This window comes from Macrotis lagotis, chromosome 4 (genome assembly GCF_037893015.1).
Source record: "Macrotis lagotis isolate mMagLag1 chromosome 4, bilby.v1.9.chrom.fasta, whole genome shotgun sequence".
NCBI classification, from domain to species: Eukaryota; Metazoa; Chordata; class Mammalia; order Peramelemorphia; family Peramelidae; genus Macrotis; species Macrotis lagotis.
In genome coordinates, this window is record NC_133661.1 from 200,315,893 (window position 1) to 200,330,073 (window position 14,181).

At 42.5% G+C, this 14,181-nt stretch overlaps 1 protein-coding gene across 2 annotated transcripts in view; it reads right to left on the bottom strand.

Moving 5' to 3' along the window:
• Positions 1–818: 818 nt before the first annotated feature.
• Positions 819–14,181, bottom strand: part of PLCB2 (phospholipase C beta 2) — a 39,701-nt gene continuing 26,338 nt past the window's right edge. Inside the window, exons 20-31 of one of the 2 annotated variants that reach the window (XM_074235098.1) lie at positions 13,543–13,642; positions 11,309–11,413; positions 10,947–11,041; positions 10,429–10,525; positions 9,352–9,396; positions 6,321–6,528; positions 5,798–5,969; positions 5,050–5,126; positions 4,645–4,740; positions 4,382–4,439; positions 3,892–3,978; positions 819–3,200 (exon numbers count right to left, since the gene is read on the bottom strand). In XM_074235098.1, coding sequence (XP_074091199.1) covers positions 3,000–3,200; positions 3,892–3,978; positions 4,382–4,439; positions 4,645–4,740; positions 5,050–5,126; positions 5,798–5,969; positions 6,321–6,528; positions 9,352–9,396; positions 10,429–10,525; positions 10,947–11,041; positions 11,309–11,413; positions 13,543–13,642 — 1,341 coding nt within the window. In that variant the 3' untranslated portion in view covers positions 819–2,999. The remainder of the gene's footprint in view (positions 3,201–3,891; positions 3,979–4,381; positions 4,440–4,644; positions 4,741–5,049; positions 5,127–5,797; positions 5,970–6,320; positions 6,529–9,351; positions 9,397–10,428; positions 10,526–10,946; positions 11,042–11,308; positions 11,414–13,542; positions 13,643–14,181) is intronic. The other variant, XM_074235097.1, reaches the window with a different exon arrangement.

Consider the following 14,181-nt stretch of genomic DNA (forward strand, 5'->3'; position numbering starts at 1 on the left):
AACAGGGAAGTAAGGAGACAGAGGAAGAAGAAAATTCCAGGCATGAGGTTTAGGGGGGGCATGTCTAGAGTTGGAAATGGCTGGAGATTTTATTCAAGAAACAAGGAGACCAGTGTTATTGGGTTGAGGAATATAGATAGGTACAGCTAGGTTGGCAGGATGGCTGAGACCAAGACTCCTGAGGGATTCCCCTTGTTTGTGTACTTTCCTGTGCCCCAGGTGTTATAGCAGCTGATGGCATCTTCTGTAACTGGAAGCCAAGAAAACAACAACTTCCTAGCGTTCCCCACACTTGGGACAAGCCCTCCAGAAGTAGACCTAGAGAATTCAGAATAGCACAGGGCTCTCAGAGGAAGGGTTGGCCTTCCACAAAGGCAGAGCAAGTGACTGCCCATAGCAATTATCACCATATGATTCAAGGGGAAGGAAATTGCTCCTTAGAATGAGGCCTTTACTGGTCAGAGAATGCATCAGCCAGGATTCCAATCTGATGGCAATGAATGCAGTCAGAAGAGTTGAGTTCAAATGTAAACTCTGCTTAGTATGACTTTGGACAAGTCACTCTTTAGTCCTCAGTTTCAACTAAAAGGTTGGCGTGATTAAGGAGGATCAGTGATGAAAGAATGTTACCCATCTCCTGACAAAGGTTATAGGCTAATGAGCAGAATAAGACACAGTTTTAGACACTGACAATAAGGGAATCTTGTTTTGTTTAACTATTGTTTGTGGTAGCAAAGAAAACAAATGCTTTCTCATTGAAACACTTTTTTAAAAATTCATTAATAAAAAACATAAAGGGGGCAGCTAGGTAGCACAGTGGATAGTGCACTGGCCCTGGAGTCAGGAGGACCTAAGTTCAAACCGATCTCAGACACTTAAAAATTACTTAGCTATGTGACCTTGGTCAAGTCACTTAACCCAACTGCCTTGCAAAAACAAACAAAAAAAATAAATTAAATTAAAAATTAAAAAACTAAAAGGTTGAACTCACTGATTTCTTAGGTACTTCCCCAGGGTTTTTGAGCTTATGATTAGTCTGTGATCCCAAGAGAGAATAAGGTCCCAAGAGAAGTGGCTAGAAAATTAGTAATTAGTTTATATAGGAAAGGTAGATTATGATCGGGAAGAGGCATGGAAATACTATAAAAATTGCTAGTTATTTCTAATTATTTCTTAGACCTCCTTCTTAGGGACATGGAGGAAGGATTGGTCTGGTAACTGGGATAAATAGGATGGAAAGGTAAATTGTGTTTGGGAAAGGGTACAAAAATACTAGAAAAAAATCATGTCCATTTTCTAGTTGTCTCTTGGATATCCTTTTTGGCATACATGGAGGAAGGATTACACACAGGTGAAAAGAGTGACTTGCTCACAACAACCAACAGGGTATGATTTGAGGGTGGAAATAGCTGAGATTCTTACCAGTAACATCACCCCTTTATTGGCTAAATAAGACATTGATAGGGATTCCTTCCTGTTGCATTATTTGAAACAAATGTTTGGTGAAAGGAAAGGAAATTTGCTCCCCAATCCAGAGAAAGGACATTCTTCCTGGAGGGTAATTAGCAGTAGTGACCCCAGGGAAAGAACCTAGGTGGAGTAGCAGGAAGAGGTCTTCTCTTCCCTGACTGCCCCCCTCCCCAAGAAGGGACTCACAGGGTTAGTCATGGTTCTCAGAGTTGTAGGGCATAACTTGAGGTTTTAGAGCAGAGTGAGGAGGTGGTAAGAGTTTATCTTTTGAACAAGATTAGGCCAGCCCACTTCACAATTGAGTCATCTTCCTACTGGCCCCTTGATCTAGAACAGAACCTCAGGCTTCAATAGATAATCGTGGTCTTTAATGGAGTCAAAAAGAAAGCAAATAATAAATAACTCGAATGATACAAGGCAGATAGTGACCTTCTCTCTTCCTCTCATCCCCCTCCTGCTCCTCCTCTAACCACCCCACATAGCCCCAACCCTCAGAAGCAATGTTCTCTGATGGAGATTATGAGGCTGAGGGCCAGAGGAATGGTAATCCAGGGGCTGGGAGGCCTGAGTTCTAACTCAATTACTTGAAGTCCATATGCAAGAAGAAAGAATGGAGAGGGGTTGAAGAATGAATGAGACGATTCAAGGGGGGAAAAGGAGATAATCCTAAAATTGAATGGTTAGTTAACCCCAGGACAAGGTGAGTGGGGAAGGAGGGAGAGTTTGAGTATTGTATGAACTCCAGACTTTGGGGTTCCTTGAATTGTTCATCTCCTGGTCACTTGCACTCCTTGGACTGTTTTCTGGACCCTACCAAACAAGGTATCAGGGAAAGGCTGGGGACTCCTGAGTCATCTTCTCTCAGTAAGTGGTAGGAAGGAAGGATATCTGATCATCTGTCCTGGGAAGAAACCTTAGGCTGAAACAGTTCCAGTCCAGGAAAAATTCAGGGCAGTTTAAGGGTGTGGATTCTGGGTTCACCTAGCAGGGAAGATCTATCCACAGTCCAGGGTTACCTTGCAATTATAGGTTTGGTCTTCATATTGATAGAGCTGGAAGGAGTAACCCTGACGTTTTCTTAAGAACTGACAACAATAGAGATGAACTAATTTGGAAAGGGACAAGGACAAATCCATGCATTTAGATTAACACCAGGATGATTAACAAACCATCACAGAGGTTGCTCTTCTGACAGGTCTCCAAGGAAGAAATGGTTTTTCCCCTCAGCTCTGACCAGTACTTTCTAACTCCTAGGGACTGTCCTAAAATTTCACCCCACCCTCCTGCCTCCTGACCTTTGTCCCACAGAGTTGAAAATCAGAAACTATAGATAGGGCTAAAGAACAGGTGTCAAGTATCATGGCCAGACCCCAGAACTGCCCCACTTCCCTCTGGTTAGTATGGACTCTGGACTCCCTTAATGTAAAGAGAACACGGATAGATGCCTAAGTGAGGCAATAAGATTTGAGGCATATTCCCTAGCAGGGGCCCTGCCCTCATCCCAGAATGGGAAGGGAAAACTTTAGACTCTAGAGACGGCTTTCTAGCTGGGAGGAGGCATCTGTTGGGGGAGATCCCTCCTCTGAAGGTTCCTCCACAGCCCTGGGGGTCTCCAGCTTCTTGTCATGGGCATCTTGCGGGGAACTGAAGCAGCACCTCACTGCCTCCTTCACCTTAGCCTCCAGGCCCCTCATCTGTTCCTCATATGCAGACAATGCCTCTTGCTGGAACTGTAGGGACAACATAGAGCAAAGAGCAGATCAGAGAGAGGGTGAGCTGCCCCTTCTTCGTGCCTCCCTATCCCTTTGGAATTTAACAATGGAACAAGGCAAGCCTCAGCCTGTTATGGCCTCCCCCAGGACAAAAGGATGCTATATTGACTAGCATGACTTTTGGAAACTGGAAACCCATGGAAAGAAGGGAATTGAATCATCTTTCTACTGATCTAGAACAGAATCAGTAGATAATAAAGGTCTTTAATGGAGTAAAAAAAAAGCCCCAAAATTGTGATTTCAGTAAATGGATGAGGAGGAAAGGAAGCAGAACCAAGAGAACAATATACACAATGACTAAAACCATAACAGAAAAACCACCCTAAGGCATTATTTATATAATAACCAATCTTGACTTCTGATAAATTGGGGGGGGGGGCTGCAATAGCCTCTCAGATAAGATCACTGTGTCAATTTAGTTTGCTTAACTGTACTCCCTTGTCCTAAAAGAGAGTTTTACTGAGGAAGAATGGTATGGGGAGATCACCCCAATGTAAAACAAAAAATGTTTTAAAGTTTACTAGTGTTTATAATCTGATTGATATGAAACTGCCCTAAGACAAGGCTGTCCCAGGATCCCTGAGCTAAGACTGCCGAAGTTAAAGCCTCCAGAGAAGGGGGAGGGGTAGAACAAGGAGAGAGTCTTCACCTTTTTCTCTTTCTCCCGGATCTGCTCCAAACAGGCAGCCTGCTTTTCTTCCAGCCTCTCCTGGTGTCTCTCCAGGGTCTCTGTCATCTAAGCAGAAATAAAGGTCCCCAAGAGGAGACCGAAGGAATTCTCAAGCCCATTCTCAATAGGATACACTTGGGTATCTTCTCCTTTAATTTAAATTTTCTTAATTTCCTGGTCTCAGGAAGACTTTTTCTACTTTCCAACCTGCTTTAACTGCTACTCCTCACCCACTCAAGAGAACGGTCCAGAAACAGACTAGTTGCCACAATCTCTTCAGCCCAACCAAAGAATAAACAAGCCCAGAACAAGGACAAATTCTGAATCTATTTCCCTCCAGGTGTCAAAGACACCTGGAGAAGGGCAAAGGAAGGTGCAGGAAGATCTAGTCCCTTTCTTCATCCTTCTAACTTGGAGGGGGGGAAGGTTGGGGCAGAGGTAGGGCAAGGTTTTACAGGAGATTATTTACCTGTTTGATGATGTGAACCACTTCCTGTATGTGTGAGTTGTTAATCTCTCTCTTCAACCTGGGAAAGGGGACAGGTGGGAAAAATGAACAGAAAGTCCCCATGGGGGAAAGTGGTCCTTCTGAGGTGAGTCTGAGCTTATTGGGGGAAGGGGAGTATCCACAGGACCAACAGAATGAGCAGAGATAAGACCAAGGGATCTGGTAGCAGTGCCAGAAGGGAAGACCTGTGTTTTGGGCTAGGAACCTTAGTTCCTCCCCCTCACCTCTCCTGGGCCATCTTATCACTGGTGATCTTGCTCATGGCCTGAATCCGCTCTACCCTCTTGATTTCAAGCTTCTTCTTCATCTCTTTGGTGTTGCTGCCAGAACAGAGAAGTTGTAGGTGGTGGAGTTAGGCCAGGGTCTGAGGATGTTTGAAGGGTAATATGGCATAGTCACGTTGGTCTGGGATTCAGGACAACTTGAATTCAAGTCCTGCTCCAGACCGTACTAACTGGGTGAGTCATGTAACTATTCTGTATCTCAGTTTTCCCTTCTTTAAAATGAGGTAGTTGGATTTGATCTCTAAGGGTCCCTAAATCTATGAACCAAAATGAGTCTCTTTGGCTGCCTAGAAATGGGGAAAGGTGCTAGCCCATAGTGTCTCCAGCTCACATTACTCTCCATACCTTTCTGCAGATTCCTTTAGGGCCTTTAGCTCAGCTGCTTGTCTCTCCTGGGCCAGCTCCATCACCTTGGTGATTTGCTAGTGGTAGGGAGAAGGGGGAGAGAGAAGATTAAAAACCATTTTACTGACCCTCCCTTGTACTCCTTAACCACTTCCTGAGGAGGTATGGTAAGGGAAATGACAGAGGATCATCTCAGATGTCAAGGATGTGGGGTTAGAGGGCAAGGGTCCAGTCTCTACTCTAGTACTATCTGTGTGATCTTGGACAAGTCATTTCATTTCCATAGGCCTCAATTTCCTCATCTGTAAAATGAGGATTTGTATTAGGGTAGGGGTTCTTATTCTTCTCTGCATCATGGAACTCTTGCATTCTAGAGAAACCTAAAAAAAAACCCTTCTTAGAAAAAAACTTTTAAATGTGTAAAATAAAATACATAAGATTATAAAGGAAATCAATTATGTTGAAATACAGTTTTCAAAATATTAAAAAAAAATTGAGTCTAGGCTAAGGACCCTAAACTAGCTGACCTCTGAGATCTCTTCCATCTTCAAATCGATGCTATTATGTTGGAAGCTCTCTGCTGTGGACCACAGTGTTCTCCCTGACTTGGAGGAGGAGGAAAAGGGGTGGGTAGAGATGATCTATTCCCTGGCATATCGGCTTGATAGGAGCCATGCCTTTAAAGTGACCTTCAATGAGAGGACCCAGGAGTCTGGCTTTGGTTTCCCTGGAGTCCTGGTGCACATACCTCCATGCCATGCTGTTCCTTGCGTTTCATGATGTTTTCATACTGCTCCTCCCCTTGCTGGTACAATTCTGTCTCCAGTTTCTCCTTCAGCTCTCGAACACGCCCATCTGTGCTTTCTGACCCCTCGACTGGCCCCGACCCAGCTCCACTAGCCTCCTCCCAAGGCAAATTTCTACAACATCCAAAGGCATACAGGATACTAAGAACCCCTTTCTGGTCTTTCCAAATCCCACTCAGTACTCTGAGACCCAAAAGAAGTTCTGCCTCCATTAAGGGAGACAAGAGCCATGAATTCCTTTATCACTCTCTTCCTTCTTCCAATCCCAGGCTAGAAACACTCAGTGTCCCCAAGCCAGATGATGGCCACCACTATACTTCTTTCTCTTCTGGGACATGGGAGTGATGACACTACAACCAGAGCTCCAAGGCAGAAGGATCACCAATTTGCTCTCTCTGAATACAAGGGTGTAAGAAGTGGGGCCAGGGAATCATGGAGCAAGTCCAAGGTCCACCCTGACCTTACCTCTTCTTCCAGGATCCCTTTGTGACAGACTTCTTGCATCCACCCTGTGGGGTCAGTTCAGCCTGTAGGTTGGCATACTTTTGCAGGAGTTCCTCCCATCGTCGAGATCCCCGCCTCTCCAATTCCCGAAGTTCCTTTTCTTGTCTCTTCTGAAGCTTCAGGAACCCTTTCAATTGTTGCAACTCTTCCAAGCTGACTGTCTGAGGTTCTGTGGAACCCAAATGGGATGGGAGGGAGATATGGGAAGGGAGGCATATAATTTGTTACAGCAAATAACATTTTCTGCTTAACATTTTAAAAAGGAAGGAAGGGAAGGAAGGAAGAAGGAAATAAATATAAAGCTGAGAGGGATGCAATATATTGGACAGAGTCAGGCAGGACTCAAGTGGTATAGATAGTCTAGAACCTTGGGCTAAAGATGAAATTCAATTGGGATAAATGCCAAGTCTGACCCTTCGAATTTAAAAAATTAATAAGATGAGTGGAAAATATGGCTAGAAAGCAATATATTTGAAAAAGATCTGAGGGTTTAAGTGGACTGCAAGTTCAATATAAATCAACAGTGTTATGACAGCCAAGAAAGCTCCTATTATATATTGAGAGGTAAAAATCAAAGATAAGGAGGTAATGGTCCCACTATCCTCAGACCAAGTAGACCATACAAAAATAATATGTTCATTTCTTAGTGTAACTTTTCAGGTCAGACCTTGATAGGCTGAAGAGCATCCCCAGGAAGGCAATCATGATGGTGAAAAACCTCAAGATTATATTATTTAAGGATCAGTTGAAGGAACTGGGGGTGTTCATTCCAAAGAAAGAAGGACTTGGGCAGGGGAGGGGAGAAAAGTGGAGGAGAAGAGAGGGGAGGAAGGGAATTGAGGAGGCAGACCTTCAGGGATACAACATGAAAGAAAGATTTCTCTTCCCACCCCAGAGAGTTGAACTAGGGAAGGGGAGTGTAGGTTATAAAGTGACAGAGGGATAACATAAATTTAAAATTTCCTAACCAATGGGACAATTCAAAATAAAATGGACTGCCTAAAAGGTGGAAGATTCCACCTAAGGGTGTGCTGGAGTCAACTTGAACTGGTCCTAGAAGCTCATTGTTAAAATTTCAGTGTAAGCATTTACACCTCAAAAAATCTCCAAAAAATATAAGTGAGGACTCAATTTCCTGTTTTGTTGATTGTGCAGACTGAAGAAATTGATAGCAAAAATGTCAATAATGAAGATTATTGCCATATGCATTTTCTTTTTTGGGGAGAACAATTGACCCTCGAAACCATTACATATTTACCAGCATACCACTGATTCTACACACACACACACACACACACACACACACACACACACAGACCTCTTCAAGTAAATGTTAAATGAGTCAGGAACACCATAGAGATAATTCAGACAAAGACTGTACTAGCTGCCTGTTGAGTCCCATTTCCACTGGGAGTTTGTTTCTGTGATTTTAGTGTTTTTTTATCTTGTGAAGTGTCTTGGGTTATGTGATTCCCTCCCCTAAGGAACAGAAGAGGCTATTACTGCAGTGAGTGAGTGTGAGGCAGAATTGTGGATTCATTTTAGTGAGTCAAGACTGCTTTGCAGAAATCCTTTGAAACCAAGCATCCTCAGGAGAATCAATCCTATTGACCTATTCCAAGTTGAGTAAGATAGGAATTAGGCAAAAAGAGGAGGTAGACTTTCCCTGGGAGAGGAAGAGAAAGTACATCTGGCAGGTTAAAAACAAACACACCCATACCAAAAGAGGCAGATGATCAAACTTAGAAAGGTATGTGTCAGAGGTAAGATGGTGCCCTGGATTTGTATTGAGGTCACCTGAATCGAGCCTGCAACACTTACTAAACACTTACCAGACATCAGACCTTGACCTCTCTGGGACTCAGTTTTCAACTCCATGAAATGCTTGGTTTAAACTAAGTGATCTTTAAGGTTCCTTACAACTTTATCATTCCATGGATTGGGTTACTCAAGGTGGGGGAATGAGAGGGAGGGAATTGCTAAGGACTCAGCTTGGGAACTAGGTTATAGGAATCTTGGAATTTCAGAATTGGCTGGAGCCTCAGTGACCATCTAGGCCATTTCATTCATGAAAGGAATTTCCCCACCAACTTCCAACTATAACATACCTTTGCCCAGCCCCTATCATAATTGATGTAGTCATGGAAAGCAAAGAGCAGATAACAGAGGTAATAATGTATTAATGTGTAAACAATGGAGCCCTCTGGTCTCCACTGAATAAATTTCCTTTGTTTATGGGCTTGAAATCACATGGATTCCTCCCCATTTTCCCCCTTATAAATAAAAATCCTTGTCTAAATTCTGTATGGCTCAGATATGGCAAGGGAAAGAGGTGGGATGCTAGAAGCTAAGGCTGTGCCATATTGGAATAAGCATCCTTAGACCTAACAAGTGGTATTTGAAACTTCACATTGTAGGGATGACCCCTTAGAGGGAAACGTTTGGGAACTTAGGGATAAATTTATAATATGATTTGTCAAACTTAAAGTGGCATATGAATTGTAGTTACAGTTATTACTAGAATTCTTTCAGATTCCTCACAGAGCCCTAACCTGAACCCCCACTTTCCTTCCTAGGGCTATCCCATTCCTTTGGCCCAAGGATATTAACTTCCCTCTTTGAGAAGAAATAGAATAACTAAGAACAAAAGAAAAGGGGGGGCAGTCCTCAGAATAGCTATTAAATCTCTGGTTTTGACCCAGAAAGATTTATTTATCATATACTTATATTATAATTATAGAATTACTTATAATTATATATTTAGAGTTAGGAGAAATCTCAGAGACATCTAATCTACCCCCACTATTCATTTTACATGTGAAGAAACTGAGGTCCATGGAGGTTAATGAATTTCCCAGAGTCATATCAGAGGTGTGATTTGAACCAGGCTCTTTAACGCCAGAGAGAGAGAATGGTCTTTCCTAGACCAAGCTGCCCCTAAACCAGAGCTCCAACCTTGAATTCCTCTTTGCATGCAGGTGGCCTGGCTTACCTGATGCCTCTTTCATTACTTCTTCCTTGAACCAGGTCACAGCTGCTGTAAAAGTCAAAGGAAGCATGACTTTGAAAGTGTCTTGGCTCTCCTTTCTGCGAGAAGATTTAGGGGCTTTCTTGGAGCTGGCCTTTTCCCTCCTTCAAGATATGTGCCTCTGATCTGACATTTTGCCAGGGCAGGTGACTCAAATCCCAGAGGTTCCTCATAGCAGCATTAGGGAGAAAAGTGTTTCAGACCTCTAATGTCACCTAAGTTCTTCTGACCCCATAGGTTCCCACTTATCCATTCAGGATAAGGATTGAAACAAGTTTCTTTGTTTCATTATTTCCCCTTTAGGAAACCATCCAAATCCCACTGACTAGGCAGAAGGGTGTTTGGAGGGTTAGTCATTGACCAAGTATTTGTCAGAGATCTAAATCAGGAAATCTTAACCTTTTTTTTTTTTACATCATGGACCTTTTTAGCAGTCTAGTGCAGTCTATAGGTCTCACAGAATGTTTTCAAATGCATAAGATAAAATTACCCCCAAAACAGCTTGAAAAACAGTAATCAAAATGTTTTTTTTTTGAAAATCAAATTCACAGACCCTAAGTTAAGAATTCCTGATTTAATGTGTACATAGCACTGTTTTGAGTACTCTGGAAGATGCAGAATTTAGTATGGTCCCTGCCTGAATGGAGCTAACAATTTAGTAGGGAAGAAAGAACAACCATAAATAACTATACTACATAAGTATTACATTCTGCATTGCAGAAATGCATTTTAAAAAATATATAAAAGGGATTATAGGCTTCTGGGAATCAGGGGAGACTTTGTGAAGGAAGTAGCATTTCAATTCAACAAGAGAGATTAGAGGCCAAGGAAAGGCATTTTAGTTATGGGAAAGAGTGTGAGCCAAGTCATGGAGGTGGGAAGGCACAAGATATGTTTGGGAGATAAGTGAGTAGTCCAGTCTGACTGAAGGATATGGTAATCAGAATGAAGTAATATAAGATAAGGGGGACAGCAAAGGAAAAAAAAAAACAAACCTAGGCTGAAATCTGATTCAAATCCTGCCCACCTGACCCTTAGTACCTGTGGGACCATTGGATGATGGGGCCAAAGAGGAACCTGCTGAGGTGAGGGCCCCATTGGCCTGGCCAAGAGCTGGGTTCCTGAGTGGCAAAGGCCCCTGTTGTAGAGAGAGGAGAGATCAGGATCATAAGCACACTGATGCTTTTCTCAGAAGTATGTTGCTAAGGGCAGCTAGATGGTGCAGTGGATAGACCCAAGGACCTGAGTTCAAATTCAGACCCAGACACTTAATAATTGCCTAGCTTTGTGACCTTGGGCAAGTCACTTAACCTCACAGCCTTGCCAAAAAAAGAATCATGGTACTGCCATCCACAGGAGTCCTCTACTGTGGGAGAAAAATAAAGTGAAGGACTCTACCAAGGAACCTCTTCCCATCTCCCAAACCCCCTCTCCACCATGCCCAGTGCAAAGGAATTCAAGGGATGGACAGCTTCCCTAGTTAAATGACCTTCCTCTCCCCAACCCAGGATAACCAATGCCCTTCTGCTTCATCTTATTCAGTACCAGAGAGAACTCACCTCAGGTGAGTCATTCCCTGCATCCTTCAGCTTTACTGATTTCTTGTCTTGTGCATTGAAGAATTTGATGGGGTTGGCAAGAGCCACAGTCAGATCTATGGGCAGAGGGAGACATTCTGGGTCTGCTATAGGGACAGGGTTATGACCATGCCCTCCATCTCTACCCTCCCTCACTCACTAGGGCTACCTCTCTACACTGCCCCAAAGGGCCAGGATCTATCATCAACCCCTTCCCTGGTTGGAGAGAACTGGGCCATAGAACATGATGGAGAGTTGGGGAGAGGGGAGTGCTCTCTCCCTGCCTTGCTTTCATTCCCCCATTTCCTCCTATCCATCAAGGTCCAAGGATATAGGGCACCTACCTGCCCAGGTATCAGGAACATAATCTTTCATCTCCAGAAAAACAAAGAGCACAGGCATGGTGAGGGGCATGTTGCTCTCACTCCTGAGGCACAGGTGATGGTATCCTGCCAGGACACATGGGGGACCTCAGTCAAAAGGCAATGGGTTTGAACCCCTGGCAGAAGCATCAGACTCTTGATTATATCAAGGTAGATTTAGTATAGCATCTGGCACATCATAGAAGCTTAATAAATGTTGTTAATAATTATAACTAATAATAAATTGCCTAGGCAACCAGGGCCGACTATTTAAGAGAAACAGAATAGCATTGTTAAAAGAACTCTATTATTGACATCACAGGACCTGGATTCAAATATTGCCTGTTATCAGGGTGATATTGGGGGCAAATCACTTAGTCTCTCTGTGCCTTAGTTTACTCATCTGTAAAATCTGGATTCTGGATTAAGAGATAGTGTGGTTTAGATTCTAGAGATTCTAGATTAATCTTTCTTTTTGTGGATCATAGATTCCCTTTGTTAATCTGATGAAACCTATAGACTCCTCAAAATGATGTTTTTAAATAATTGAAGTCAATATTAAAATTCAGTTAAAGATTGTTGAAAATAGAGATGTATCTTTTTCTCATCCAAAGTAATGAATTCCCTAAATTGCCCAAGTCTGTAGGCCTTGGGTTAAGAACCCCTGGACCAGTGGAAAGAATAATGGACTCTCAAAGTGGACACTCAAAGACCCGAGTTTCAAGGTCTGAAGGCCCAGACCTATCATTTACAGGATATATCACTCCAGGCAAGTCAGTCTCATTTTCCTCATCCGCAAAATTACATCTCCACTACTTCATGATTGTTGCAAGGGTCTTTGTCAGCATTAAAGAAGCAGGATAAATGTGAAATGTGATTTATTTCTATTACTGAGGACTAGCATGGCACAGTAAATAAAAGGGCCAGTCTCAGACTAGCCTGGATTTAAACAGCACCTCGGATATATTTCTAGCCCAAGAATTCTTAGGGGCCTAGGCAACTGTGTAATGCTATGAATTGCAGAAAAGGTGCACTCTAGTCCCTATCCTTCTCCTTATCACTGTTACATTGCGGTTCCTTCACCTTCTTTTCTAAGCAATAGAAATGCTGGTTAACCTACAATCAGGTTCTTGCATAAACATCCTTTAAGATTATCCTTTCAGGGGGCATGGAAATTCAGGGAAGCCTGGAAGAATTTGCATGAACTGATGCTGAGTGAGATGAGCAGAACCAGAAAAACACTGTCCACCCTAACAGCAACATGGGGGTGATGATCAACTTTGATGGACTTGGCTCATCCCTTCATTTCAACAACCAGGGACAATTTTAGGCTGTCTGTGATGGAGAATACCATCTGTATTCCGAGAAGGAATTGTGGAGTTTCAACAAAGACCAAAACCATTACCCTCAATTTAGAAAAAAAAAAAAAAGGATCTTTTTATGTAATTTTGTGATCTCTTATACTTTATTTTTCTTCCTTAAGGATATTATTTCTCTCTCATCACATTCAACTGAGATCAATGTATACCATGGAAACAATGCAAAGACTAACAGAATGCCTTCTGTGGGGGGTGGGGGGAGGGAAGCAAGAATAGGAGAAAAATTAATTAAATTAAATTTAATTAATAATAATAAATATAATAAATAATAATGACTATAATAATAATTAATAATAAACATAATACATAAAATAATAATAATAAAATCTTTCTAAAGGAAAAAAAAGACTGTCCTGCTTTTCATTATCCCAAAGACACTCGGGTCTTTGAGTGTCCACTTTGAGAGTCCATTATTCTTTCCACTGGTTCAGGGGTTCTTAACAAGGCCTACAGACTTGGGCAGTTCAGGGAATTCATTACTCTGGATAAGAAAAAGCTACATCTCTATTTTCTCTAACTGAATTTTAACATCAGCTTCAATTATTTAAAAACATTATTTTGAGGAGTCTGTAGACTCCCAGATTCTATTCAAGTTTCCCTTCAGGGTACTGATAGTTGGAGGTTCCCTCCCTCCAAATCACAAATACTTACACCTAGGAAGCAGGGGGCAGGCACCTGGGCTCAGGCTCCTGCTTTGGTATAGGTGAGAGATCAATCTAAGGAAATCTCCTTTGTTCCTCCCACATGTACCCCACCTGCCCCCAAATCATCAATTTTCTTGGAGGGTACCTTTTTCATCATGCCCAGGCAAGGACTCACTGAGGGCAATGCCCTTACCTGACTGTAGGGCATGGACTGGGATAATTCGATGCCCAATGAATTTGCCGCCTTCCTCTAGTACTGCCACTCTCAGAGAGGCCAGCTCTGGCATCATGATCTGGGGAGAAGAGAACCAATTTTGGGTAAAGTGAGGCAATTCTAGGAGGTTGGAGGAGGTTGAGTTCTCCATCATCATGAGTTTCAAGGTTCTAGAGTCCTAGGAGTAGGAAGTGAGATGTGGAGAATGGAGGTGAGGAGGAGGCAAAGGTGCTAGTCAAGGAGGTCAATATCTGATGTTTGATATCCATTCTATATAACTGGAACAAATTATGGTCAAATACATACTAAAGGAAGCTTCCCAACTGGATACTGGTTCCTCAAATCTTTTAATCCCTGATTATTCAATTTGGGCTCAACACCTCTATTCTTCATATGTCCTGTCTGTCTCATAGGACTGATCTTATGGAAATCTGGAAAAGGCATGGTGCCCTAAGGATCTCGGGAATGCCAGACCAGAACTAGACAGAGATGACAAGAGCTTTGCCCGAGGGCACCAGACTTTAGTAATCTCTTAATAGAACTTTGTCTCCAGCGGAACTGAAACCAACTTATAGCAACAAGTTAACAAGAATAATTAATTAAAATTAAAAAGGTACC